Here is a 25,765-nt window from a genome sequence, read left to right on the forward strand (position 1 = left end):
AAGCAAGAGTCTAAAAAAAAAGGAAGGGTGGGGAATGAAACCGCTCGAAGCGTCATTAAAGATGCTTTTATTTATCACCACCCAGTTTCATGAGTCCAAGGTGATTCATAGGCTTTTCGTCAGGAGAATATCCATTGTTGTGGCAAAATGAAATGTATTTTGGTACTTGCTTGCCTATTTATCTATCTGTTCAATCAGAAAAAAGTTGCCTCATAACTCCAACATAAATTACTTTTGCAATTTCCTCTTAGTAATTTTTTTTTTCTTAGCGTTCTTTAGGGTGAGACTATGGAGTTTCTCATTTCTCACAACAAAGACCGTGACTCCTTACAATTATGCTGATGAGTTTTTCTAATGAAATTGCATCCTCATTTTCAGAGGTGACCAATCTGCACCCTTACCCCTAACCATCAAGCCAGGTGTGGAGGGATGTGATTGAAGAGGGCCACTGCACTCGTCCTAGCGTGGTTTCTCATAGTTTTGTGCTTCCTATTTTAAATGTCCCTTAGAGTGTGTGTGGGTGTGTGTGTGTGCGCGCACGTATCGACTCTGGTACTTCAAATGTGGTCCTGAAAAAATGTAATTTATCATTATGAATAAACCACGACTGTAACGATTTTTTAACTGTCCCGTTTTAAGCTCAATAATTTATAATTTATACCAATAGTATGAATTTTGGAATTTGTAATTTCAAAAGCGATTTTTGAAGTATAGCCTTATCAGGAATGTGTCTTGGTTTTTTTTTTTTTTTTTTTTTTTAAGATTTCATTTACTTGAGAGAGAGAGTGAGTGAGAGAGAGCAGAAGCCGGAGAAAGGGCAGAGGGAGAGGGAGGAGCAGACTTCCTACTGAGGAGGGAGCCTGATGTGGTCCCAAAGATGTCACCTTTTATATTAACAAATGTAAATAGTTCCTTTATAATTCAACGATACTGAGAAGATGCTACATTAAAATCCATCCATAACTTGCCATGAAATCCTCAAATTCCGTGCTTGAGTTTAAAACAGATTTTTGTTTTTCTAGCTATGTATATCACTAAATCTCTTCCTTTTGGTTGCCTGGGAGAGCTTGCTAACATCACCTACAGATTTATTGAAGGTAGGTGGATATGCTTTTTATCCTAGAGCATCAAGGAAACCAGCAGTAGTTAAATGAACCTAGCAGGTAATCATCCTGCAGCCATGCTTTTTGATTAAATGAAGTCCAGCAGCCACAAAGTCATGTTATAGAGGCAAACTACACATCGCTTAGCCCTCTGTTGCTGACAATCTAGAGACAATGAGGTAGTCAGCCTAACCTGTTACTAATGGTGTGGGCAGCAGACTCAAAATTCCTCGCCTGGCCCTCCCCGTGCTGGAGGGACCCTGGGTTCCAAGACGCCGGTTGTCAAGGGAACAAGATGCGAGGGGCAGGGTTTGCTTACCACACACTAAGTGCCAGGGCTGTGGCAAGCCTTCAACATCCTTTATTACTTTTCCTCCTTACAGCAACCCCAAAACGTCAGTAGTTTAAAACATTGAAGAAAGTTAAGTAAACAGACAATGCCATTTCCATCAGGTACAGTAATGCTGGATGCTTAAAAGCATTTCCCCGTAAAACTTCAATATATTTAACAGACTCTACTTTAGATCAACCACCCTAAGTGGATTAAAATATACACGGATGAGAAGCGTGCTATATATATGGAAAGGCTGCCGTGTGGCAGGCTGTGTATTAGGCACTCATTCCAGAGGCGCTGAAAGCAGTTTCACTCAGAGGAAAGCCGAGTTTCGAAGAAACCAGATCTGCCCTCAACTGCAGACTCTTCCCTTTACTAACTGTGTGGCCCTGGGAAGCTGGTTAACTCTTCTGAACCCATGTTTGCTCAGCTGTAAATTAGGGATATTAGGGCAAGAGCCATGTAAGAAGGAAATGAAATGATGAATTTATGGAAAATGCTTCTCGAATAGCATATTAGCTTGTATGAAGGCTCTATGCATCCACTCCACAGATTTTATTTACTATGTTTAGGGCTTACTGTGGGCCAGGAGTCATTCTAACCGCTTGGGCTACATCAGTGAATCAGACAAAAAGTTTTAAATTCTTATCAGAGCACAGTGATTAAGAGTGGCCTCTGATACGGACAAGACTGAGTTTGGATTCTGCCATTTCCAGCTGGTGATCTTGGAAGTTTGTTAATCTGTACAATAGGGATAAGCCATATTCCATGGTTGTGGTAAAGGTGAAATGAAAGAATATATTGAATGCTAAGCACTCTTTGTTGTGCAGAAAGTGCTCACAGTAGCACCTGGGTGGCTCAGTCCGTTGAGTGTATGCCTTTGGCTCATGATCTTGGGGTCTTGGGATTGAGCCCCGCATGGGGCCCCTTGCTTAGCGAGGAGCCTGCTTCTCCTTCCACCTCTGTTGCTCCCCCTGCTGCTTCTGCTCTCTCATTCTCTCTCTCTCTTAAATAAATAATAAAATCTTAAAAAAAAAAAAGAAATTGCTCAATAGACGGCAGGACTTTAGGAATTTTATTATTGTTAGTACTAATCCCTCTAACAACCCAGGGAGGAAGATACTGTTGTCAGCGCCCAGAAGCGAAGACTGCAGCTGAGTTAGACTGGCTGCCTTGCCTGGGGGTCACAGAGCTGCTTGGGGGTGGTGTCTAACTCGGAAGCCTGGGCTGGCGGGCGCCTTCTATGGAACCAGGTGGACCTTCGCGCTGTCCACCTCCGTAACTCTGAGACACCGACTTTTTGTGACTATCTATTGATAAGCATCAGAGCTAGGGAGTATGTAATGTGTTTCCGTTGTGTATGGGGGGGTGCTTGATTGATGCCATTCACTTTTAAGTATAAAGCTGTATCACATCCTGACTTTGCTGTCACCCTGAATACCCCCGCGTTATGACATCTCAGGATCTATTTCTATTATTATTTTTATAAGATGGAAAATGTTAGTTGATGAGCTGATTAGCAATTTGGAGCAATGTTCTATGTGACTGCATTAAATTCAGTTGGATCGTGCAAAGGCCTACTTCTGTACGTTTGAACTCGAACCTGGCTCCTCCCACTGTTCTGAATTGTGACTTTTCCATTCCTACCTATTTCTGATCTATTTCTCATTTCTCTCTTATTGGCCTGTGAGTTGAGGACATGTTGCCCACGTCTTTAAGAAGACTGCCTCGTGTCAACAACTCACGGGCCAACAAGAAAGTTGGGTGCGTCATTGGGCGTATGGCATAGTAAATGGTTCAGTGAACATTTATTTGGAGGTTGAATGCATCTCACATGTGAATTTAATGTTTTCCTCTCTTTAGGAATGTTCTGCCTAACCATAAAAATCATGCGCTGAAAAAACTGGTGTTGATCTAGGGATGCTAAGTCAAAATTCAGTACTTCCTCGCCCTCAGATCCAAATCAAGTTTAATTTTCATTCTCTACTTGGGAAAACTGAGACATAAATAGCTTTCACTTCCATCCTTGACTTTTTACTAAAATCTAATTACTGAAAAGAGAGTCATCGTCAATAGCCCAGCATACAGTCTTTTCGGTACTGGATTTGGCTAAGGCTATTTATCAAATAAATAACACGCTTCCTCAATTATAAGACCCCCACATTTTTTCTACTTTTAATATTTGTGAAATCAAGTTGCCCTAACCGTTGAAATATCTGTTTAATGGGGTAATATTTTCTTCCATTCTGAAAAAAGCTGTTCTTAAATTGATGGTATAACTTAGTATCAGTGGTTTCTTGGACTCAGAATAGACTGTTAGCTATTTCTCTTTTTCTTTAGAAGGGCTTAGTTCCTTAGAGGGGCAGCTTCCAAAGGGAAGGAGATGGAAATATATAGTGCCTTGCCACTCCAGGAGCTTCCTCAATTCCAAAATCATTTTGCTGTGTGATACTACAAAAAGCCCCAACCCCATTCATTGAGAGAGTTCCCTAAGTGGCTCTGAAAGGCTCACTTTGGTGAATGCCCCTATCAAACCCACACCATACACTCTTCCCGCCTGGCTAGGATGCCTGGCTGGAAGGCAGGGGACCCACAGTACCCCAGACCCTGATGCCTTGAGGCTGATTTTCCCCGGCAGGTTAAAGTGAAGACCTGAAGTCATTTGTTCAAGATTATCTCATTGCTTTAGAGACTTCCCTGAACTTCCTCTCCAGGTCCTTTGATCAGCAAAAATAATAATGGTGAGAATATTGATTAAAGTAACATATTTATTTTGGCAAGGTTTAAAGCTTGTGTTTATACATCTTCAAGAGAAATCTTTGAGGTTGATAGGGCAAGAATTACAGTTCCCATTTGCAGATGGAGCAAGGAAGTTTCCGGAGTTTGTGACCTAATGGAGCCTCTAGGAAATGAACCTAGGTCTTTAAACCCAAGAAAGTGAGGGTGGTATGGGAGGATATGGTTGGACTTCGGGCTCAGATCTCAGTGCTGCCAGTTCCTAAGGGTGTCATCCCAAAAGTTTGCTCATGGGCACAGCTGGGGTAATCAAACTACGGTCAAGTCCTCTGACAGGATCACAGATGATACCAGCCCCATGGTGAAGGCTCACTGCCTGGGAGGTATCATTAATTCCACTATTCTTTTCTAGAAATCACTTCACCGGATGGAATGTCCTAGTTAAAATCTAGTGTTCTAAGAACTAACACGGTTCTAGAATTTTGCCACTGAAATGAGCTACATGAACATGGGTTAGTGGTACTATTTTGCAGTCAGGGTGCACTGACTGGATTGTAAGCTCTGCTAGTCAAAGATTTGAGAAGTTGGATCAGTTCTGAGGGAGCCGTCTGCGAATAGCGCCTTGTAACTTATTACCTGTTTGGAATTACAGCTGTTAATTAGGTTGCTTCATTAGTTAATTGGCCCCTTTCCTATTTACCCAGAAAGGATGTGCCCAATCTCCATTCAGGAGCCTACACAAGAACACATTTCCCTATTCTCAGGAAAACGAAATATTCATAGATGAAGAATTAAAAAAAAAAATGCAGTGGTTAGAAAAAGTAACAGCACCACCATTCAAAATTCTGCTTTAGATAAGAGAGACCTTGGTTCTCTCTGGCTCAATCTACAGGGTAAATCTCCTAAAACGAGATTTTGTTATTATTATTATTATTAATTTATTTATTTATTTATTTCTGGCCACTCCTTTAATTTGCGCACGACAGGTTGCACTGAGGGCTGGAGCGTAGGAAGAACGATTTCAGAGGGTGCTTTATTTTTAGTTCAAGTTGGCCAGCTCTTCGGGCTGTTGGCATTAATGGGATTAACCCTCTCATTTCAGAAATGGGGGAGGTAAGGAGGAACCACGGCGGGGATGGAGGGGCGACCTCTGGCCGGGCAGCGAAGGTGTGGGCTGAGCGTTCGCTCAGGGACAGGGCGTGCTTCTGCAGCTGGCGTTGACCGGCTCTGAGACCCCATTACGTCCTGCGTGTCAGCCGCCGAGCCTCTGCAGAGGCAAGGCCTCCCATCAAATCACCTCCCGCGAAATCACTGCGCAGCCCAGGGCCATCAGGGCTCATTAGCGCCGTTTACCATCAAGGGCGCCCCACTCCTCAGAAGGGCGAGGACCCAGGACCCGAGGGCCAGGCCCCGGGTCACTCCACCAGCCGGCCCCGTCCACTCCGGCCTTGACCGGTGGCTCGGGGCAGCGCGTCCAGCGGGGGCCTGGGGACAGCACTGCGCGCTCGCGGTGCAGCCCGGAGGTCAGACCGGCGCCCCCTCCCCTCCAGCTCCCCGCAAAGGTGCTCCCAGCTGTGCGCGCCCTCAAAGCCTCAGCGCTCAAACACCGGGAAGGGCCTCCTTTTGGACTGAAATCATTATCTCGCAATCGAAAGCGTTTTAAGGAACGCGCGTGAAGGACTCCCCGCAGCATTTCCCAAAGCGTGCTCCGTCAAGGTCAATTCTGCAAAATGTGGGGTGGACATGAAGTTTGGGGAAAGCGGGGTCAGAAAAGTTCAAGGTGTCTGCCGCGCGTCAGAGCCCCGCTGCCTCCCCCCACCCCGCCCCCCGCCCCCTGTCCGAGCTCATCCGCGCGGAGCCAAGGCCAAGGTTCCTCCCCGCCTCCCGCCCGGGAACCCTCGTTTGTGCGCGGCCCAGGGGGGCTCGTCCATTTCCAAGGCGCACACTTAGGGAAACGGGGCTTTAATGCAATGGCCTCTCCTGAAATGAGGAAATAAAGCTCTCAATCGGGCTCAAAGGGGAAATTGGATACGTTAGTAGAAAGATTGAGATTGTTTATTGTTGTTATTGTTTCATCTTTATTACTCAGATGAAGCCAGGGTAAAATTCTTATAATATTACTAACCCCATGAACATTTATTTCCCAGTCTCTGGAAAGAGCTGATTTTAAAAGTGTTAAAAAATGCGATTAAGGGGTGTCTGGTGGCTCAGTTGGTTGAAACTACGACTCTTGGTTTGGGCTTAGGTCAGGATCTCGGGGTCCTGAGTTGGGGCCCCCTGTCTGGCTTGCCTTGGGTGTGGAACCTGCTTGGGAATCTCTCTTTCCCTCTGCTCCCGACCTCGCACAAGCGCGCTCTCTCTCTCTTAAAAAAAAAGATGCGATTAACAAAATGCATATTTGATATGTATTCTGCATGTGATTGAATTTTTACACCTTCTTAAGACTTCATATAATATTTGCAAATGAGAAAAGAAAATCTTTTGTCAGACGGTTTTGAATTTTGGTTTAGAAAACATGCCCAAAACCATTATCTAGATTGTTCCGTTCATATTTGGGGAAAAATACACAGACACCAACTCTGAATTTTAAGATACCTACTCAGAATTTTCAAGCAAAATATGTTTGATTCTTAATTATGCGACGTGTCTAAACAATATGTTCTATTTTTTGTATTAAAAATGGTCTTCAGTACATATGATTTTGTAGCTTTTTAAAAAGATACCATTTTTTAGTAAAGATGCAAATCTTGCATGAAAAGAATGACCAGTGTTATAGTATCTACCACTTTGGGGGCGAGGGGGCTGGGGGAGAACGTGTCAAGGCCTCGGCTGTATCAGTAATGTTTTATTTCTTTTAAAAATAAGCAAGAGAACTGAGGCTTATACGGAAAAATGTTAATATCTTAATATTTCTGTTACTGTTATGTTAACATGGTTGAACAAGGATCCTTTTGTATTTTTTTTGGTAAAATATTATCATGCTTATTTTATTTAGGTAGGCTCCATGCCCAACTCGGAGCCCAACTTGGGGCTTGAACTCAAGACTATGAGATTAAGATATGAGCTGAAATTAAGAGTCAGTTGCTTAACCGACTGAGCCCCCCAGGCACTCCTGTAAAAAATTATATTTACTTTTTTATACATTTAATGTGTTTCATTATAAAAAATAAAATAAGGGGCGCCTGGGGGCTTCGTTCGCTTAAGCATCTGCTGTGGACTCAGGTCGTGATCCTGGGGTCCTGGGATCGAGTTCCGCCTCCGTCTAGATCTCCCTGCTCAGCAGGGAGTCTGCCTCTCCCTCTTCCTCTGCCCCTCCCCCCTGTCGTTGCTCTCTCTCAAATAAATAATTTAAAAAGTTAAATTAAAGAGTATGTGTGAAACTCCTTGAATTCCTGATCCACTGTTTATCTGGATGTGTCTAATGTGCCTCATTTGCTCTAGTCACATTGTCAGTTACACATTTTATCTCCTTTGCACGGGGTTTGAAATTAGTTTTACAAACGCTGGCAGCTATGGCTTTATTTGTTCTCCTGTGCAGATCTAATAAAACCCACAGAGAGGTGCAATGGACACTTACTGAAAAAAATCATTATATCTCAATTCTTTGGCTGAGATTTGCATTTATTATAACTTCATCTTCATTCATCTTGTAGTGATTTTCTCTAAAAGATTCTCATCTTTCTATTTAAATTAGCTGTTGAATTACTTTAGCAATCCATGGTTCAGGGTCAATTGCTGGCTTTTCATTTAAAAAAGAATAGCTATTACATGAATTTATTGATAAATTAATATTATTTGTTAGTACTTAAGACATATCAGGTGCTGTGCTGAGCACATTGCCTGCTACTATCATGTGTAACCCCACCACAAAGTATGTGAGATGTCTTATCACTCCCATCTTTACTGATGAGGTAACAGGGGCCCAGAATGTTTCTGTAACTTGTCCAAGGCCACATAGTTAGAAAAGCGTTCCAATCACACCTCTTTCCTTCAAAGCCCACACTCTTAGCTGCTCTATGGCCTTCTAGAGATGCTGTTTAGCTTTTGATTTTTAATAATTCAGAGGAATGTCCCAATGTAAGCATCATGTTTCTTCAATTCTAAGACATGTATCTTTCACCTATTTGAAAGTTATGGTATTAGAATGGTTGGTTTGTACAAATGCGGTGCTGGTGGTGTTCCTACCCTGGAATTCGCCCTTCTCCAGCCCAGGGCTGCCGAATGGAGGCGACCCACCATCCATGGTTTTGCACTGTCAAGGGTGTCTTTTCTAAGCTACAATGAATAGGCTACAATCAGTATCAGCAGATTGCTTTTCTTTGATCGTGGCCTGTGGTCCTTTTGGAAGGCAGCTCCTACCTCCTGCAAACCCTTCTGTCTTGCCAAAGCAGCTCTGCTCAGCCATGGCTTGCTTATTTGATGCTGTGTATATTCTTGAGTAATGAATTGAATGGGTAAGTCTTTTAAATTTTTCTCCTTTTTAAACATTAAAGAAAGTAGGGGTGCCTGGGTGGCTCAGTTGGTTAAGCATTTGCCTTCAGCTCAGGTCATGATCTCAGGGTCCTGGGATTGAGCCCCATGTCTGGGCTCCCTGCTCAGGGAGGAGTCTGCTTCTCCCTCTCCTTCTGCTCCTCCCCGCACCCTGGCTCTCTCTCTCAAATAAATAAATAAAATCTTCAAAAATAAAAAATAAAAAAGGTAATGTTATTTAGTTGATTTTTTTTTTTCTTGACTGGCTCTTTAAGGATGGGAGGGAGGGACTCTGGCTTGACTTGTTGCCACTTAAGAAAATTTCACAGTGGTGGAGAGCTAATTTCATCAGGAAACATTCTGAGCTTCAGTTAAAATGTAAAATGCTTTCCTTAGCCCCAGGATAAAATGAAATTTCATTTGCTTTTACTTTCCTGCAATAATGCCAATAAGGAGATATTGCCAGGGGCAATCGGGAAGCCAGTTCTAGAGCTGAACAAATCGATGGTAAATCTACTTGCCAAATCCTGAGCGTACCCACTGAATGAGTGTTAAGAACACACACACGTACACAGCACACACACACACACACACACACCCCTACTGCACTATCCGGGGTAAGGGTAAGATTTCCCTAAAATAACTTCATGTTCTACTGCTAAGATTCTCACATTCTCAAACTCCTCACGCACACAGTGGGTTTGAGTGCACAATGTGAACTGAAAACACATAGCTTCTTAATTAATAATAACAGCATATACTGAGTGTTAGCATTATTGAATGCTGACTATGTGCCTGACCACATGCTGAGCTCTTTAATCCTAAAAGCTGGTTCCCTTTTTATCCCCATTTTTCTTTTTTAGCATTATTTATTTCTTTATTTGAGAGAGAGAGAGAGCCCGCACGACTGGGGGGAGGGGCAGGGGCAGAGGGAGAGGGAGAAGCAAACTCCTTGCTGAGCGTGGAGCCCGATGTGGGGCTCGATCCCAGGAAACTGAGGTCATGATCAGAGCCAAAGGCAGAAGCTTAACCAAGACTAAAGCACCCAGGACCCCCTTATCCCCACTTTTCAGATGAGGAAATTAAGGCATAAGAGAGGGAAGTCAATCGCCTGAGGTCTCACAGCTGATGAATGGCCTCCTGGTTCCAGAACCCATTCTGTGTGCCTGTAGGTTCTATTAACCCTTGCTATATATCCAAACCACAGATAGGTTTCCAGGAAATGCTAGATGAAACTCTAAACCATGCTGATGATTTTTGTAGTCACTTTTTATTACTGAGTCTTTACCTGTATACTCAGGCATGATGGTAGGCTTTTTATACACCTTATCTCACTTAAACTTCAAAATCTAGGGACTTAGATTTTATTATCCTTATTTCATAGTGAAACTGAAGCTCAGAGAGCTCAAGTAATTTGCTTGAGGTCACAGAGCCAGTAAGTTATTGGCTGACATACGATCCAAACACGTGTCTAGCTAGTGCTCATTCCCTTGTCTGGCTTCCACACTCCGAGGAGTTCCTGATTTGGTAAGCAAAGGCAACTCGAATGTTCTTCTTCGCACTGTGACAGTCATCATAAATTTCATGATCACGAATTACCAAGAGGACACTTGCTACCCTCCCACCTCAGAGTGAAGCTGGGTACGATATCATTTTTAAAAACTTTAACAGTCCTGGGGTAAGATATGTGCTTTGTGACTTTAGAATATAGTATTTCTGTGAAAACTCATCACTCTTTGGAATAGTGTGTGACTTTTGAATTAACCGCAAATGGATGGCAGAGTCAGAAAGGTAAAAGAATGACTGAGCTGGTTAGGGAAAAAAAAGAAGAGAAAACAAAAGTCCCTATACATATGGCGGTTTTCTATCCCTTGAAATTTACTGAAATCCAGTAAGTGGAAACAGTCAGATTCCAAGACAAGGAAACAAAACTGCAAGTTTCGGGGGGCAGTGGGCAGGGGGGCTTTCTTTCTGTTGAGATTGGGGCATGTCTCCCTTCCCGTGTGGGGTGGGCATCTGTCCCGCTGTGTAGGAAGACCTAGAACCATTTGCCCCGAGACCATGAGCCACTGGACTGGGCCTCCTCACAGAGGTTGCTTTAAACTTGGAGGATAAGACTCTGGTTTAAGAAGATAAAGTCATTGATTGCCCTAAGGTCCAAAATTAGAAACATGCAGAGCTTGGATCCTATCCCAGGCAGGTCTGAATTTAGTCAGTCTTTTCCTGGGTAATCCCATTTTGGTTTCCAAGTAGCCAAGAGAGAGAATCTGAGCAGGGGGGAGCAAGGATCAGTCCCCCCCCAACCCCATGCGTCCTCTGCAGCCTGACCTCCCCCAAGTATCAGCAGAGTAAAACACGCTTTCCAAACCTAGGTGTAGATTTTAATGTTATTACTTCTGGGCAGACTTCCAAATGTAAAAAATAGTGGATGTCAAGAACTCAAATGAAGGGATCTATAAATATATTAAGAGTTTTCTCTTTGTACCTTTTCTGGGAAAGCTCTGTGGAGATTTTTAAGGAATTGAAAATGGGCTGGATAAAGTAATTCTCGTTTACACGGGTTTTTGAGCAAGGCTAATTATATTAACCTGATTCCAATGTAGTCTTATTTTTTGTACCACATTAATACAAGCATAAGGAACACACACACACACACACACACACACACACACCCCAAGTAATTTTTGCCCTTCTTTTTTGGTATAATCTGGCCACTTCACACAAGATACACACAAGTATCTTTGCGCCCAGAGATGCAAAGCATGCACGTTTTTTTCTGGGAAGATGACTGTGTTTATATTATAAAGGTTTTTAAAAAAACGCACACATGCAGTGCTACAGGAACGTGGCCAATTCATCGACTTTGGAAACGTGAGTACCTTGGTTTTCTCCAGCACTAGGAGGAGTTAATTACACGATGCCACTGGGCATGTTTCTAGAACTCTCAGACAAGACTTCACGAGTGGGCAGTATCGATTTCTCTGTGATGTAAGTTTTTTTCACTTTCGGAGGTTTGTGTACCATATCAAGTCAACTATCAGAGCACAGTTTCTAAAACAAAAGAATTTTAAAATTAAAACCAACTCTTCTTCAATATATGCAGAGTGCCAATCAAGCTTTTAATCGGAAGCTCATTTTCCTGAGGGTACTCATGGGCGGGGCGAGCTATCCCTGGGGTGGGAGCTGGCAAAGGCCAAACAGAGCGGAAAGGCTGTAACTCTAGCCCCTGAGAACGGGATGGATTTTTAACTGGCAAAATGATCCGCCATTAAATCACCGGAAGAATAAACTCCTAATAATTCCTTCTCAGCAATAAAGCATTTTCTCCATCACAAATTCTCAAGTGGTGGGGCAGAGTGGTGCATTTTCCTTGGACACTGGAAGCAGAAAAATCAGGGGGCAATACACATCAGTGGATATGCTTTCCATCTTGAACTCTTAGAATTTACATCTCAAGGGCCAGCTGCCTGGCAGGAATGAATCGGGGTGTTCTATTTTGGGCATAACTCTGGGAAGCAGCTTCCAGGACCGACCTGATCTGAGTATGAGTTATAGATATTATAACCAACTTTTCTTCCACGCCAAAACCCCGTCCCTCCAGAAATCTTAATAGGCTTTTGAGAGCCTCCATTTAGAGCCGGCTGCATAAAATGATCCTTTGATGAAAAGGGATTGGAACAAGGGTTAAAGCCGACATTGAGAGGTGACTGTGGAGGGCACGGTGTTCATACAACCCTCCTTTAATATGTGTGGTGTGCACCTGTGATAAGATGATTCATTACCTGGGGCTGCTCTTTGACAAGCTCCATCGTTCAGCCCTTGGGGTTCTGACGGGACAATCCTGCACCCGCCCAGGAAATATAACAAGGTCAGCTTTTTTCCCCTGGGACGTAGATTGAGACGGTTTAGCTTATAATGCATCTCTGTTTACTCTTTATGTAAAATAAAAACAGGGTTCAAGACGTCGCAATTCCTGTTCTCCACGGAGCAGGCCAAGCAGGGATCCGTAAACTCACTGCTGAGTAAATAAGTCTGGGAGGGAAAATCCTGGAGAGGGTGCAAGCTCCTTCTGCCTTCTGTTCCGTCCTCAGAAATGGCCACACTTGAGGTCGGGCTGCCCTAGCCACTGAGGATCTATGTCAAGCCTTTGAATGGAGGGCCCTTCTGATACCCTCAGCTTTAACTCCGGTTTGCTTTTCATGCAGCTTTTAGGTTCATTGGCGTCTTAAAGGGGGAGCTCCCCTCATCTGAAGCTCCGTCAGCGCCCTGGGGACCGAGACGCAGGGACAGGAGGGGTATAAGGGAACGGGCACGCTGCCCATGACATGAGGAAGGTTTGCTGGCCCCAGCAGACTGAAGTAAACCTGCAGGCGTACCAGAACCAGCCGAGCTTCCAGGAGAATCAGCAAGAGGCCCTCACCTCTCCCGAGACCGCACTGGTCCCACCCATCACGTCCCCACACATTCAGAAATCGGCTGGCTTAGGGCTACTTTAGAGATCTTAGAGCAATTAGGGAAGGAAACTTCCCAGTTTCCCCCATTGTCCAAGTTTAAAAAGAATGAATAACTAAAAGAGCAAAACTGAAATTTTATTTTTAAAATTTACCTTTAAAAAAAAAAAAAGGAAAAAGAAAAAGGAAAAGAATGTCCCGTCATGAAAAGTATTTCCCTCAGTTAAGGTCAGAACACGAGCCATTGTACAGAAATAAAAACAAAATAAAACTTAGCCATTCTAGGGGAAGGAAAATAATCTTGCTTCTAAAATATAGAAACACCTCCCAACCCTTCTCCTATTCTTGACATTGCTAGTAAACATTTATTTATTTGCCTTGAATGGATGTGGTTACATATCACTGTCATGCAAAAGAAATTCATTTCCTCTCCGAGTTCAATCTGCCATAAAAATTCACTCTTGTTCCCATCTCCCACTCACCTGTCCTTGTGCATTAGTAACTAGTTGACCCGTGACCCCCTGAAGACTGGAGAGAGCATTGCCAAAGGCCTGTGAGCTTGCTATGGAGCCCATGGCTGCTGCTGCTGCAGCCTGACTTGCTAGTGGATTATTAACCAGCTGCAAAGAGAGAAAAGATCAGGGTGAAACCACCGAGAGGCACAGGCACAGAACACCGATACAACATTCACGCGGGGTAAGGATGGTCCCCTCCAACTGGCTCATGCAAAGGGCCCGGGACCCACCGGAGGGAGCCAGCTGACCAAGCTGTGGGCTCTTGGGGAGGTTGGACATGAGGCTGGAAACAAAATAGTTTCCACCAACCCTGGGCTGCTTAGTGGAGCCCCAGGAAAGAATGAAGTGGGCCCTGGGGTGGTGGGGGCGGGGGGGCGTTAGGGTCTTGCCCGGTGGATGAGCGATTTTGGAGAAGTCCCTGGATTTTGTCCTTTGTCCTAAATAAAACTCTGGGGAAATGTCTCCTTTCCCTGAGGTGAGCAGACCGAATGTGGATTTACATAGGTTGGGAGTAGGAGTGGAGGGGAGGAACAGATGTTAAGGATTTCTGCAAATGAATTGATCATTTTCATTTGTGAATTGCGTCATGACGTAAGGCAGGTGCCTCACCCCACTTTCTTCTCCAAGGAAGACAGAAACCAAAGTCAGTAGAAATGGAAACCTCCAGCCTCTGTGCTCTCAGAGGGGGAGTCTAGGGTTGGGACTTGGGCAAGGGGGACTCATACCAACCATGGGATTCAAGACCAAGGAGGAAGGTCCTCTGGTGAATGGCCAAGTTGACACCTATCTGCTTACTGTTGAACTAATATGTGGCCTTCCCTTGGTCTCTTTCCTGGGACAAGAGTGAAACAGGGAGGAGAATTTGACTTGGGTGGAGGGACCCACTCAAGGAGGAAGTTATAGCTGCCAAAACCTGTTTTTCCATGGAGACCAATTCAATATTCTTTATCCTGCCAATTTTCCACGCCACGGGTTTTCAGGCCTTCTGACCATGAGGCAGAAGTGTAGCTTGAACTAAAATCTGCATTTAGGTTAATGACTAGATATAAATTCAAGAAACATTTAAACTATTTTCACAGTATTGGTTTTGATACATGAATTTCATTTGTATTTATTCTAGGGTGTTATTTTTTCCCATATAGTTCCTCTCAAGTACAACGATTGTTGTGTATAATAATGCATTTTCCATCACCAGTTCCCACATCCATGAAATTCCTGCATTTTAGCAGAAGCCTGCCAAGACTAAGACTTGGTGGGAAAAAAATTAATGCCGTACTTAATTCGGGTCCTAGAAGCTTTTCTACTTTCTTCTTTACTTTCTCAATTCTTAGTCTCTCTTCTTTCTTTCTTCTCCTCCTTCCCTCTTCCTTTCCCTCAAAACATATCTTATTGCTTACTTCCTTTGGAAATTTGTCTAGAGTTTTATATCATCTGATGAGGATGGGAATACTAATTGCCAGGGGAAACACCAAAAGGGACAGAAATTTAAGGATTCTTTTTTCATTAATGTGATATCCTTATTTCTCTGGTTTCTTTATTCATCTATAACCGAATTTCACGTAAGTAGTTGTACAGAAAATCCCATTGACCTAGCGCATTTTTTTTAAAGAAGTGAAAATCCACTTTAAGCTCATTACTTTATGTGTCTTTTGCCTTTATCTCTCTCCTAAAAGACAGGAATGATTTTCTCTTGAAGGAGAAAAAATATTCTCATTCATCAGCCTCAAAGAAACCCTGTCTTATCCCAGATTACCACCACGGGATTTAAAATTCAGGTTAGACGCGTTCTTGGTGTTCTATTTTTATAGTGTAGATGAGGCAAATAGTGGTGGATGGTAAGTGAAAACTCTCTCTGTTTTTGGGTTGACTACCTTAGGTCAAAGAGTTTGTACTGTGTACCTTTTTTTTTTTTTTTCACTCCTGAAGTGAGAAGATCTTTGGGAATATTTTCCCCAAACTGCCCGGACAGACCCTGCATATGGCACACCATCTCAGCTCACGTGCCAGCTGGTATGTTTTCATTTCTTTTATGCCATACATGTTAAAATCACGGTGAAATTCCCCAGGTTCAGAGAGATCTCAAAATAAGCTTCTCAATCTCAAAGAACAATGAAATCATGTGTCGTTTGGTGTTCGTGTTGAATATGCCATTTTGTCCATGAGTTTTGGGTGCAAAATTTGAATCAGTACGTGCAGAATGTTTTCTAAGAAGATAGTGAATTCCTCTTTAATGAAGAGAAAATATTTTCAGAAATTGTAAGACATTTCCCTAACATGTAGGGCAATCAAAAATTCAAATAGGAAATTATGGAATTACTCTCTGGAAACACTGGTACCGGAGAATTCCTTACATTTAGGACATGAACATATTGTCCAGCTACAGTCCCATGTATTTGCTGTAAATTCAGGCATCTTATAATGGATAAACTATGGTTTTGAAAGTAGCTACTTAAGCCTTTGTGTTATGGGGCCAGAAACGGGTATCCTTGCACTGTTCTGGAAGGTTGCCGAAGCAACCACAAATGTACAGATTTTGTTGATTTTTAATATTTCTTTCCTCTCTATCTTGGTCCTAGTTTCCTCCCTTTGCTGCCTTTCCCTCTTAATGGAACAAATGCCAACTTGATGACTCTCTTCTTTCCTGACCTAGGTCTTTGGGAAAGGCATGGGGGCTCTGGGGCGATGTCTCACTGGTCCCCGGAAGTGCAGCTAGAACCAAAGGCAAGGGAGTGTGGTGCATACGGATGGTGGGGACGAGTCACTGCATGCTGACAACATTTCAGGTGCACCATTGGTGGTGTTGACGGATGCAGCTTCGTAAATATCTTTGGGCTTTTCTGTCTGTGACTGCCAAGGCAGGGATGTAATACGCATGGAGATAAGCGGGGGGTGGGGGGTGGGGAGGAATGCTCGGGAAACCGTAAGTGTTCCCTTCATCACCTCGGGTCATGTCACTCTGCATTGTCCCCCGTCATGTCATATTAGCAGTGTTCCTATCAGTCCTTCTTCCTACTCAGGGTAGATTTGGACAGCGAGGAGCCCGGGCGCAACAAATGTACATAATGAGCACGCTGACATTCTAGGACCAACTGGATATTTTGAAGTCGCTGCCAAGTTTATGCCTTCAGATCTTTCATTGCCAATGTACCTAAGCAGCTAAAGGATGGCCCAAAGGAAGTCTGATTGTATGACATACTTGCATTTTCCACGGACCAACTCAACAGTCAGGCTGAATTCCAGTGCAGGCTTGTTTATAAACGTGGCAGTTCCCAAAGCAAGCGTGTGCAGAGTGCCAAGGTTCTCACGTTGCCTCCAGATGGAATCCACGCCTTCAATACATCGAGCTACAGTTCTATAATTCACAGACAGTCTACAAACCTTCTAATGGAAAAACTAGTTTCTTAAGATAGTCTCCTGCTTCCCTCCAATGTTAGAGAATAACATAATGGAGTAATTTTAAAAACAATTTTGTACTGGGGTGGGGGGAGGGCACTGGCTCTGAAACCAGACTGCGTTGGCTTGTGACTTTAAGTAAATCAGGTCTCATTGTCTCACGGGTAAGATGGGTGTAGAGATGGTACCATCCACAGAGTTAAGATGAGGATGAAATGAGCTAATACGTACAAAAGTTTGAGAACAATACTTGGCATATATCATGTTCTTGATAAATGCTAGCTATCAGTCTCACAGCTCGTATTGTGCGGAGGACTTTGAACTCATCAGTACATCAGAATTAGGACTCACCTTTACAAATATCTTCTCCCTTTGGAAATAATGTGGACACAGGCAAATGTGTTCTCTGTTTTGATATTTTAACTGCATCCTCTGATTTTATTTGACTTATTTTGAAAGAATAGTTTGAAGGAAGCTATTAGCTAACTAACAAGATTACTAGGTGAGGCGAGTTTCATGACTTTAAAGACAAATATGCCACTTGAAAGTATCTCAGACTGGAGGACATCAAAAAGAAGTATTGAAATACTGACTTCACCTGCTCATCTTGGGCTTCTCATAGTTGGTTATTTATAGAGAAATTAAGGGGGAAGACAGTGTTTTGACACTGAGGCTGGGGTTGGTCGTGACAGACCAGTGAAAGGAGACCTTTCTAGCATGTTATTCTTGTACTTTGTTGACAACATTTGTTGGGTTTCCACAAGGACACCCATTTTGGAGTTTAATTCCTGCCTCGTGTCAAAATATTGTGAATGAATCTATCCCACGCTTGCTGATTTGAAAGTGAAGGCATGCAGGAAGATTTGTAAAAACTTTTCCCTCGGATTCGCCATGGTTTCTTTCTACATGCGCCTTTCGATATTCTCATAATGAGAAACAAATCCATATTCCCAGGCCTGCAGAGCTTTGTACGCATCTTTGTTATCTGAGAACACTAAATGGTGATGAGCAGAAAGGCTCTGATAGGATCTCTTCCAGGAGCACTAGATGATGTCATATGTATGCCACCACATAACCGTCACCATAAATTATGTCACTACATGATGGAGGGGTATCTTTCTCCAAGTCTTGTCCCATCTTCCCATTCTCTGAAAGACTCACAACCTACAGCCTGGTAAAGAATCCAGGTTTCTTGAGTCTGAGCATTAACAGTCAGAATACTTTTCATGACACATTGCTGATTACAGTATTCTATTATTATGAATCGTATTTATGAAAATACGGCAGCGTGATAAGGCAAGTACCCTGTGGTGGTATATTCTGCTTATGCCTTTATTCTAAGAGGGACTTGTGAATGCAGCAGGCTCGAGACCTTTCTTTGGAGCATAATTGCCCATGATCTATAGTTTTATCATTCTCCTCATGAGCTATGTGCATTTCATAGAGTATGGATTTTGGAGCAGATCCTTTTGCTACTAACTTTTCCATTTAGAACCCTGAAACTGTGGCACCATTTGTTTTTAAATGAGGATGTTGATAAATGCATTCGTCACAGTTCACTCCTATGGAAGGTCCGAGTAACTTGCAGTGGCTGCCTAGACACAAGATGGCAAATATGTCTTTCCAAGTTCATTTACACGCATTAGGTCCTTGCCTTTCTTTTACTGTAGATGTGACACATGTGTCTCCTGGTCCCTTGGGACTCTTCTAACCAAATCAGCACTTGTACTTCTTACCCCCAGCCTTCTCTTAAAATGTCAAGGAAATACCAGTAGACATAGGTTGGAAGGTTGGCCATGTTTATCCCAACAACCTATTTGATGTGGGGTTTATCCTACTAGGCTTTCTCCTAAGATGTCCTAGACCACATGATTGTTCTGTGATACAACCAGAACAGTTAGAAATCAGTTTTGTGAGTTTTAGTGTCGAGCCCAGCTCTGCCACTTGCTCTCTGCCCACTTTCCTGCAGAGGCGGTGACGTGTTAGATGTTGACCATCCAACCTCTGCCCATCAGAAGTCTCTGGCTGGAGTGCCTGAGGTTTGCAGGCATGACCCAGGCACTACCATATCCTAAAATATCTTTGGCTCATCAATGTCAAATCACATCGATTCCACTACAGTTTTAGAATAAACTTGATTTATTTTTATTTTTTGACAAAACTCTAAGCATAGTAACTTCCTAATAATGCTCTACTATCCAGCCATATTCGCTAACAGGGGAATTTTTAAAGTGACCTAGTGTCTGAGGGTGGGGTCCCCAGAATGAGGATGGGGAAGGGAAGGATTCTGATCCCGTAGGAGCTGTGGAGTGTGACCTCGGCTTCAGAGCTGTCCCACCCCAAGGCAAGGAAGTTGGATGCTCTCCCTCGGCACTTAATTCTCCTGGTTGACAGACAGCTCCTAGGGTCAAGGAGGGGTTGGAAATCGAATCCTTGGCACTGTTGGCTCTTTACTCTTGGGGTAAAGTGGATACTGGGGGCTGAGGAATGGAAGAAGAGCTGCAGGGGCTGGTTGTTGAACGCCCCCCAAAAGGGCGGAGGCAACTCACAGAAAAGAGAGTTTCCAGGGGACCTAGGTGGGACATTATCATTACCTGCGACAGCGCAAGCATCACCTCCTTCCACTCATTAATGCCTTCATCCCACAACCGTTGATTCAGTACGCACTGTGCTATGGGCACAGTATGAGGGGAAACAGTGTGATGACCAAGTGCCCTCTTCCCTACCCTCATGGGGCTTTCAACAGGGGAAGAGACTTTGGTGGAGAGGGAAGGGAAGTAGGAGAAGCGGCATCCAGACCTAGAGAGGGTGGTAATCCAGGGTGGGGGGCCCTGAGATGGGTGGTGGGTCCAAAGAGACCTGGAAGGGGCAGCTCTGAGTCTTTGCCCCTATACTTCTCCAAGTTGCACAGAAATGTGCCTGGCAAGAGATGAGCCATTCTACCTGAAAGGATTGAGAGGTGGAATTCTGGAACCAGATTGCTTGGGTTCTAATTCTGAGGCTGCTAGTTACTAGCTGGTAACTAGCAGTACCTGTCTGCTACAGCCTGAACGTTTGTGCCACCTCCCCACCTGCTTCATGGGTGGACATCTGGACCCCCAAAGAAGAGGGTATTAGGATGAGGGGCTTTGGGTAGGCCTCATGAATGGGATTAGTGCCTTATAACAGACACCCTGTAGACATCGCCAGCCCCTTCCACCATGTGAAGACATGGTGAGAAGGTGCTGTGAACCAGGAAGAGGGCTCTCACCAGAGCCTGACCACCCTGGTGCCTTGCTCGTGGACTTCCCAGCCGCCAGCGCTGTTAGAAATAAATTTCTGTTGTTCATAAGCCACCCCCGAACAGAGTAACATGCTTTCTGCACGCAGGCTTCTTCAGTTTTAGTAAAAGGGGAATATTAATGGTGGTCATGACTTCATGGGGGTATTGGGGAAAATAACACAAGTGAGCATATGCAAACCGCTGGAGGAATTCCTGGCACATGGTAAGCATGATCTATGTTTTGCAGTAAGTGTTTTCCCTCCTTCTAGGAACTTCATGCTGCTGTAGGATTGGGTCCCCTCTGGCCGTCGCTCCCTCCAGGGCAGACACACTGGCCCTTTGGCAGATCCTCAACTATGTCAGGATGTTCACATTTGCTGGCTCTGTGTCCTGTTCACACATCTCTTCTCCAGTTCATCCCTTAGAGACACCTGCTTTGACCACCCTGTCTGAGTGGGCATCCCCTTTCTTTCAGAGATTTATACCAAGACATGTATAAGGAAACCATATGATGCCAGAGACTTGTTTCTACATAATCCATGGTGGGGAGGGGTGGGGAGAGGGCGGGATAGACAAGGAGGTCTTGGGTGGAGCACGTGGGAGCTGGGTGGCAGACACATACAGTTTGTTTGACTATTTGTTCTATTTTTGTATATACTTGCAATCTGCCACAATACAGTTTTTGAAAACTCCTATTTGCTCTCCATCCAGTCTTCTCCTTGCTTACCTCACAGCCCTAAGAGAGTCTAATATTCTCATTGGTTTATTCCCCACATCACCCTCTCTAGAATGTAGATTTTGGCTCACTGCTCTGTCTTCAGCTCCTTGACAGACAGCCCCTGGGGTCAAGGAAGGGTTGGAAATAGATTCCTTGGCATTGTTGGCTCTTTACTCTTGGGGTAAAGTGGATACTGGGGGCTGAGGAATGGAAGAAGAGCATGCCAGGCACCCAGGCGGCCCTCAACCAACATTTATTGAATGAACATAGGAAGGAGTGAGTCCAGGACATGTAGGCTGGCCCAGGACCTTGGTGGGAGTTTGGCCCTTTAATATTTACATTAAAGAGTAAACATCTGGGAGGCAAATTTGTCTAAACTCTTCTTTTTTTAAATACAGCACCACACTTTACAGTCTCTCACACTGTGCTGGCTGGACTGGCCGGAGCCTCGAATGTGGTGATGCAGTCCCGAGGTTCCTGAATCATCCCTGAATGTGTCCCTCCCTCCTGTGAATGAACCAGCACTTATAGGCTCCTCTCAGTGGCTCAGGCAGATTCCCGCCAAGAGTCCTGGGATCCTCCGGGATATAATACTCAATAACAGCACTCTCTAAAGATGAAGAGCCAGTGATTCCCTGGATACCTTGGACTCAAAGCCCTACACATCCTTAGAAATTGCATGCCTGGAACTGGTGTGGGTAGGGCTGGGTGGAAGGAAGGCTTCATCTTTAGGTTTGATGTTTTGGGAGCTGCAGGATAAGGAGGCAGGGAAAGAGGCTTTTATATTTTTTTCCTTGGGCTGTGGTGGTGGAAATGGAACTGGGTCCTGGGAGTCTCCCTGCCCAGCCCAGCCTCCTAGGTTAGAGAGAGCAAAGCCCTTGTAGACAGCAGCGTGGGTGGGAACAGAAGGGGCTATTTCCCCAGAAAAGGATGGTCCCATCCGTCGCTGGGCACAAGCCATGCTGCTTTGAGGACTGGTGATAGGGTGCCAATCAGTTAAGGAGAGATCTGTTCTCCCTTTATGGGGCCCCACTGGGATGTATCAGACCACTTGGGCATTTAGATGGTTTATGGCTCTTGGAGGTCCCGGATGCAGAGACGGAAGTGAGCCTCTACTCAGATGGCTTCACAAATTCTGGACATCATTGCGGGTGGACAGAGGGGACTCTACAAGCCCAAGTGGACGTCCTAGAGAGTATTCTAGAAGTACCCTCAAAAGACAGGTGGATACTACGAGGGGCCCGGGTCCAGGTAATGCAGGATGATCAACAGATCTGTAAGGAGGGAGTGGGGACACTTGAGGGAGGGAAGGAAATAAACAAGTGTGGCCAGCGCACTGTGACTTAGCAGCAAACTACTGCAAAGCTCTTCGAAGGGATGCATTTCTTTTTTATTTTTAAATTTACTGATAAAAGAGTCAAGCCCAGAGTTGAGGGGAAAGCAAAACAAAACAAAACACTAGCTTTTAACTCAACCCAATACATTTGATTTTGAAGTAGAGAGGTCAGCATTATGGAAACATACCAACTCTAAATCAGATTTTATCCAAGTTATATCGAGCCCAATACTGTGTTACCACAAGCTTACACATCTCATTTCCTTTTCTGTCTAGTCCTCCGTTTAATAACCTGAAAATCTATCTTTTTATGGAGTTTCACGCTATTTTCTTACTTACATACAATAGTGCTACTCTTACCAATTGCCTATTGTCATGGCACATTAGTCAGGTGAATTTGTTGATATTTCAAAATTACTCTTTCTGTATTTTTTATTCTATCATCCAGTTTAAACAAGTGATCGGGAGCACTCCCGGGATGAAAGAAAAAGGCTATACTTTTTTTTGTTTAAAGAATAAATTGCTGCCCCAGTAGAGTAGTTGGCATTATTCTGGCTTCTAGCTGCGGGAATGTGCGGTTCACTCCATCCCCGCCTGTGCCTAATTTACTGACGCTACTTCCCAAATCAAAGAAAGACAAGGCACAGTCTACCCTAAGGAGCCTCTGGACAATTTTGCTCATGAGATGTCTCCTGGTGACTATGGTACAGGCTCTAAGCCAGACCCCAGAGGTATAGACACAAGGCAAGAGCCTCTGGCCTTTGGCGCTTCCAGTCTAATCCAGAACTGTGGATGTCCACCCTATGTCACTGTGGTCCTATAGGAAAGAGGCACCCTGAGCCCAGGTGAGGAGACCTCACGAGGCCTCAGGCAACCAGACCACTTGGGAACTGAATTTTAAAGGATGCTGAGGAGTTGACTGGGGAAAAGGTGGGAAGGGGAGAGAAAACTCTTCTCGATCACCAGCAATAGCGGGATCGCAGCATGGAGGCGGGGAGGGGGCCGTTTTGTGGATGTGAAGCCACTAGAGGCACTTAGATCTTTTGGGAAAACAAAGTGGAGAAAGGGAAGTAGCAGAGATGAGGTAAAGCGTGGGATGACTTTGTCCCTTTAAGGGGCTGGTCCTTTATTCTATAGGCAAGGATAGAGAGATGTAATCAGGTCTGAAGCTGAGAATGGTTGCTTTGGAGACTGAGTGGAACTGGCGAGGAGCGGGTCAGACTGAAGGCACAGGAGAACAGGAGGCTGCTGGAGCCAGCACAGGGGCCGAGGGCTGCCCTGCACTGGGGCAGAGGTGTGGTTTGGGGTAACTGCACAGGGAATGAAGTCCGGTTCATGGTTCACTGATTCAGCAAACACTGAGCGCCAACTACAAGTCAGGTACCGCGATATGGAGCTTTCAAGGTATGGGGGAGGCAGACACAAAGACAGATAAATCAAGAGCCAATGGTGTGAATCAAAACCACAGTGAGCTCTCCCCTCACACCTGTTAGAATGGTCACCACCAAAAAGACAAGAGATGACAAGAGTTGGTGAGGGTGTGGAGAAAAGGGACCCATCGTGCCCTGTTGGTGGGAATGTAAATTGGTGCAGCCACTGTGGAAAACAGTATGGAGGTTCCTCAAAAAGTTAAAAATAGGATTACTGTGTGATCCAGCCATTCCATTTCTGGATATTTATCCAAAGAATACAAAAGCACTCATTCACTTAAAAAGATATATACATAGTTAATTGGCCTGTTTAAGAAATCTATTTCTTCCTGTTTCAGTCTTGGTAGTTTATAGGTTTCCAGGAAGGCCTCCATCTCTTCCAGATTGCTTAGTTTTTTGGCATATAGCTGTTGATAAAAATTTCTAATAATCCTTCCAATTTCAATGNACTGGCAAAACTTGTCCAAAAACAAAGAGAAAGGACTGAGATTATTAAAATTATGACTGAAAAGGGAGAGGTCACGACCAGCACCATTGAAATTGCAAGGATTATTAGAAACTTTTATCAACAGCTATATGCCAAAAAACTAAACAATCTGGAAGAGATGGAGGCCTTCCTGGAAACCTATAAACTACCAAGACTGAAACAGGAAGAAATAGATTTCTTAAATAGGCCAATTAACTATGAAGATTTTGAGTCAGTGATAAACAACCTTCCAAATAGTAAAACTCCAGGCCCAGACGGTTTTCCTGGGGAATTCTACCAAACATTCAAAGAAGAAATAATACCTATTCTCCTAAAGCTATTTCAAAAAATAGAAACAGAAGGAAAGCTACCAAACTCATTCTATGAGGCTAATATTACCTTGATCCCCAAACCAGGCAAAGACCCCCTCAAAAAGGAGAATTACAGACCGATTTCTCTAATGAATATGGATGCCAAAATCCTCAACAAGATCCTTGCTAATAGAATCCAACAGTACATTAAAAGGATTATCCATCATGACCAAGTGGGATTCATACCTGGGATGCAAGCATGGTTCAACACTCGCAAATCAATCAATGTGATACATCATATCAACAAGAAAAGACTCAAGAACCATATGATCCTCTCAATTGATGCAGAAAAAGCATTTGACAAAATACAGCATCCTTTCCTGATTAAAACCCTTCAGAGTGTAGGAATAGAGGGTACATTTCTCAATCTCATAAAAGCCATCTATGAAAAGCCTACTGCAAGCATTATTCTCAATGGGGAAAAGCTGGAAGCCTTTCCCTTAAGATCAGGAACACGACAAGGATGCCCACTCTCGCCACTATTATTCAACATAGTACTAGAAGTCCTTGCAACAGCAATCAGAAGACAAAAAGGGATCAAAGGTATCCAAATCGGCAAAGAAGAAGTCAAACTGTCTCTCTTTGCAGATGACATGATACTCTATATGGAAAACCCAAAGGAATCCACTCCCAAACTATTAGAAGTTATAGAACAATTCAGTAAGGTGGCAGGATACAAAATCAATGCCCAGAAATCAGTTGCATTTCTATACACGAATAACGAGACTGAAGAAAGAGAAATTAGGGAATCCATCCCATTTACAATAACACCAAAAACCATACGTTACCTTGGAATTAACTTAACCAGAGACGTAAAGGACCTATATCCTAGAAACTATAGATCACTTTTGAAAGATATTGAGGAAGACATAAAAAGATGGAAAAATATTCCATGCTCATGGATTGGAAGAATTAACATAGTTAAAATGTCCATACTACCCAGAGCAATCTACACTTTCAATGCTATCCCGATCAAAATACCGAGGACATTTTTCAAAGAACTGGAACAAATAGTCCTTAAATTTGTATGGAACCAGAAAAGGCCCCGAATCTCCAAGGAACTGTTGAAAAGGAAAAACAAAGCTGGGGGCATCACAATGCCGGATTTCGAGCTGTACTACAAAGCTGTGATCACAAAGACAGCATGGTACTGGCACAAAAACAGACACATCGACCAATG

General features: G+C 43.9%; 1 protein-coding gene across 1 annotated transcript in view; it reads right to left on the bottom strand.

Moving 5' to 3' along the window:
* LOC100465222 (POU domain, class 6, transcription factor 2) overlaps positions 1-19,734 on the bottom strand; it is a 56,718-nt gene extending 36,984 nt beyond the window's left edge. Inside the window, exons 1-2 of the mRNA XM_034640925.1 lie at positions 19,597-19,734; positions 13,577-13,714 (exon numbers count right to left, since the gene is read on the bottom strand). Coding sequence (XP_034496816.1) covers positions 13,577-13,714; positions 19,597-19,734 — 276 coding nt within the window. The remainder of the gene's footprint in view (positions 1-13,576; positions 13,715-19,596) is intronic.
* Between the last annotated feature and the right edge of the window lie 6,031 nt (positions 19,735-25,765).

Source organism: Ailuropoda melanoleuca, chromosome 1 (genome assembly GCF_002007445.2).
Source record: "Ailuropoda melanoleuca isolate Jingjing chromosome 1, ASM200744v2, whole genome shotgun sequence".
In the NCBI taxonomy this organism is placed as follows: domain Eukaryota; kingdom Metazoa; phylum Chordata; class Mammalia; order Carnivora; family Ursidae; genus Ailuropoda; species Ailuropoda melanoleuca.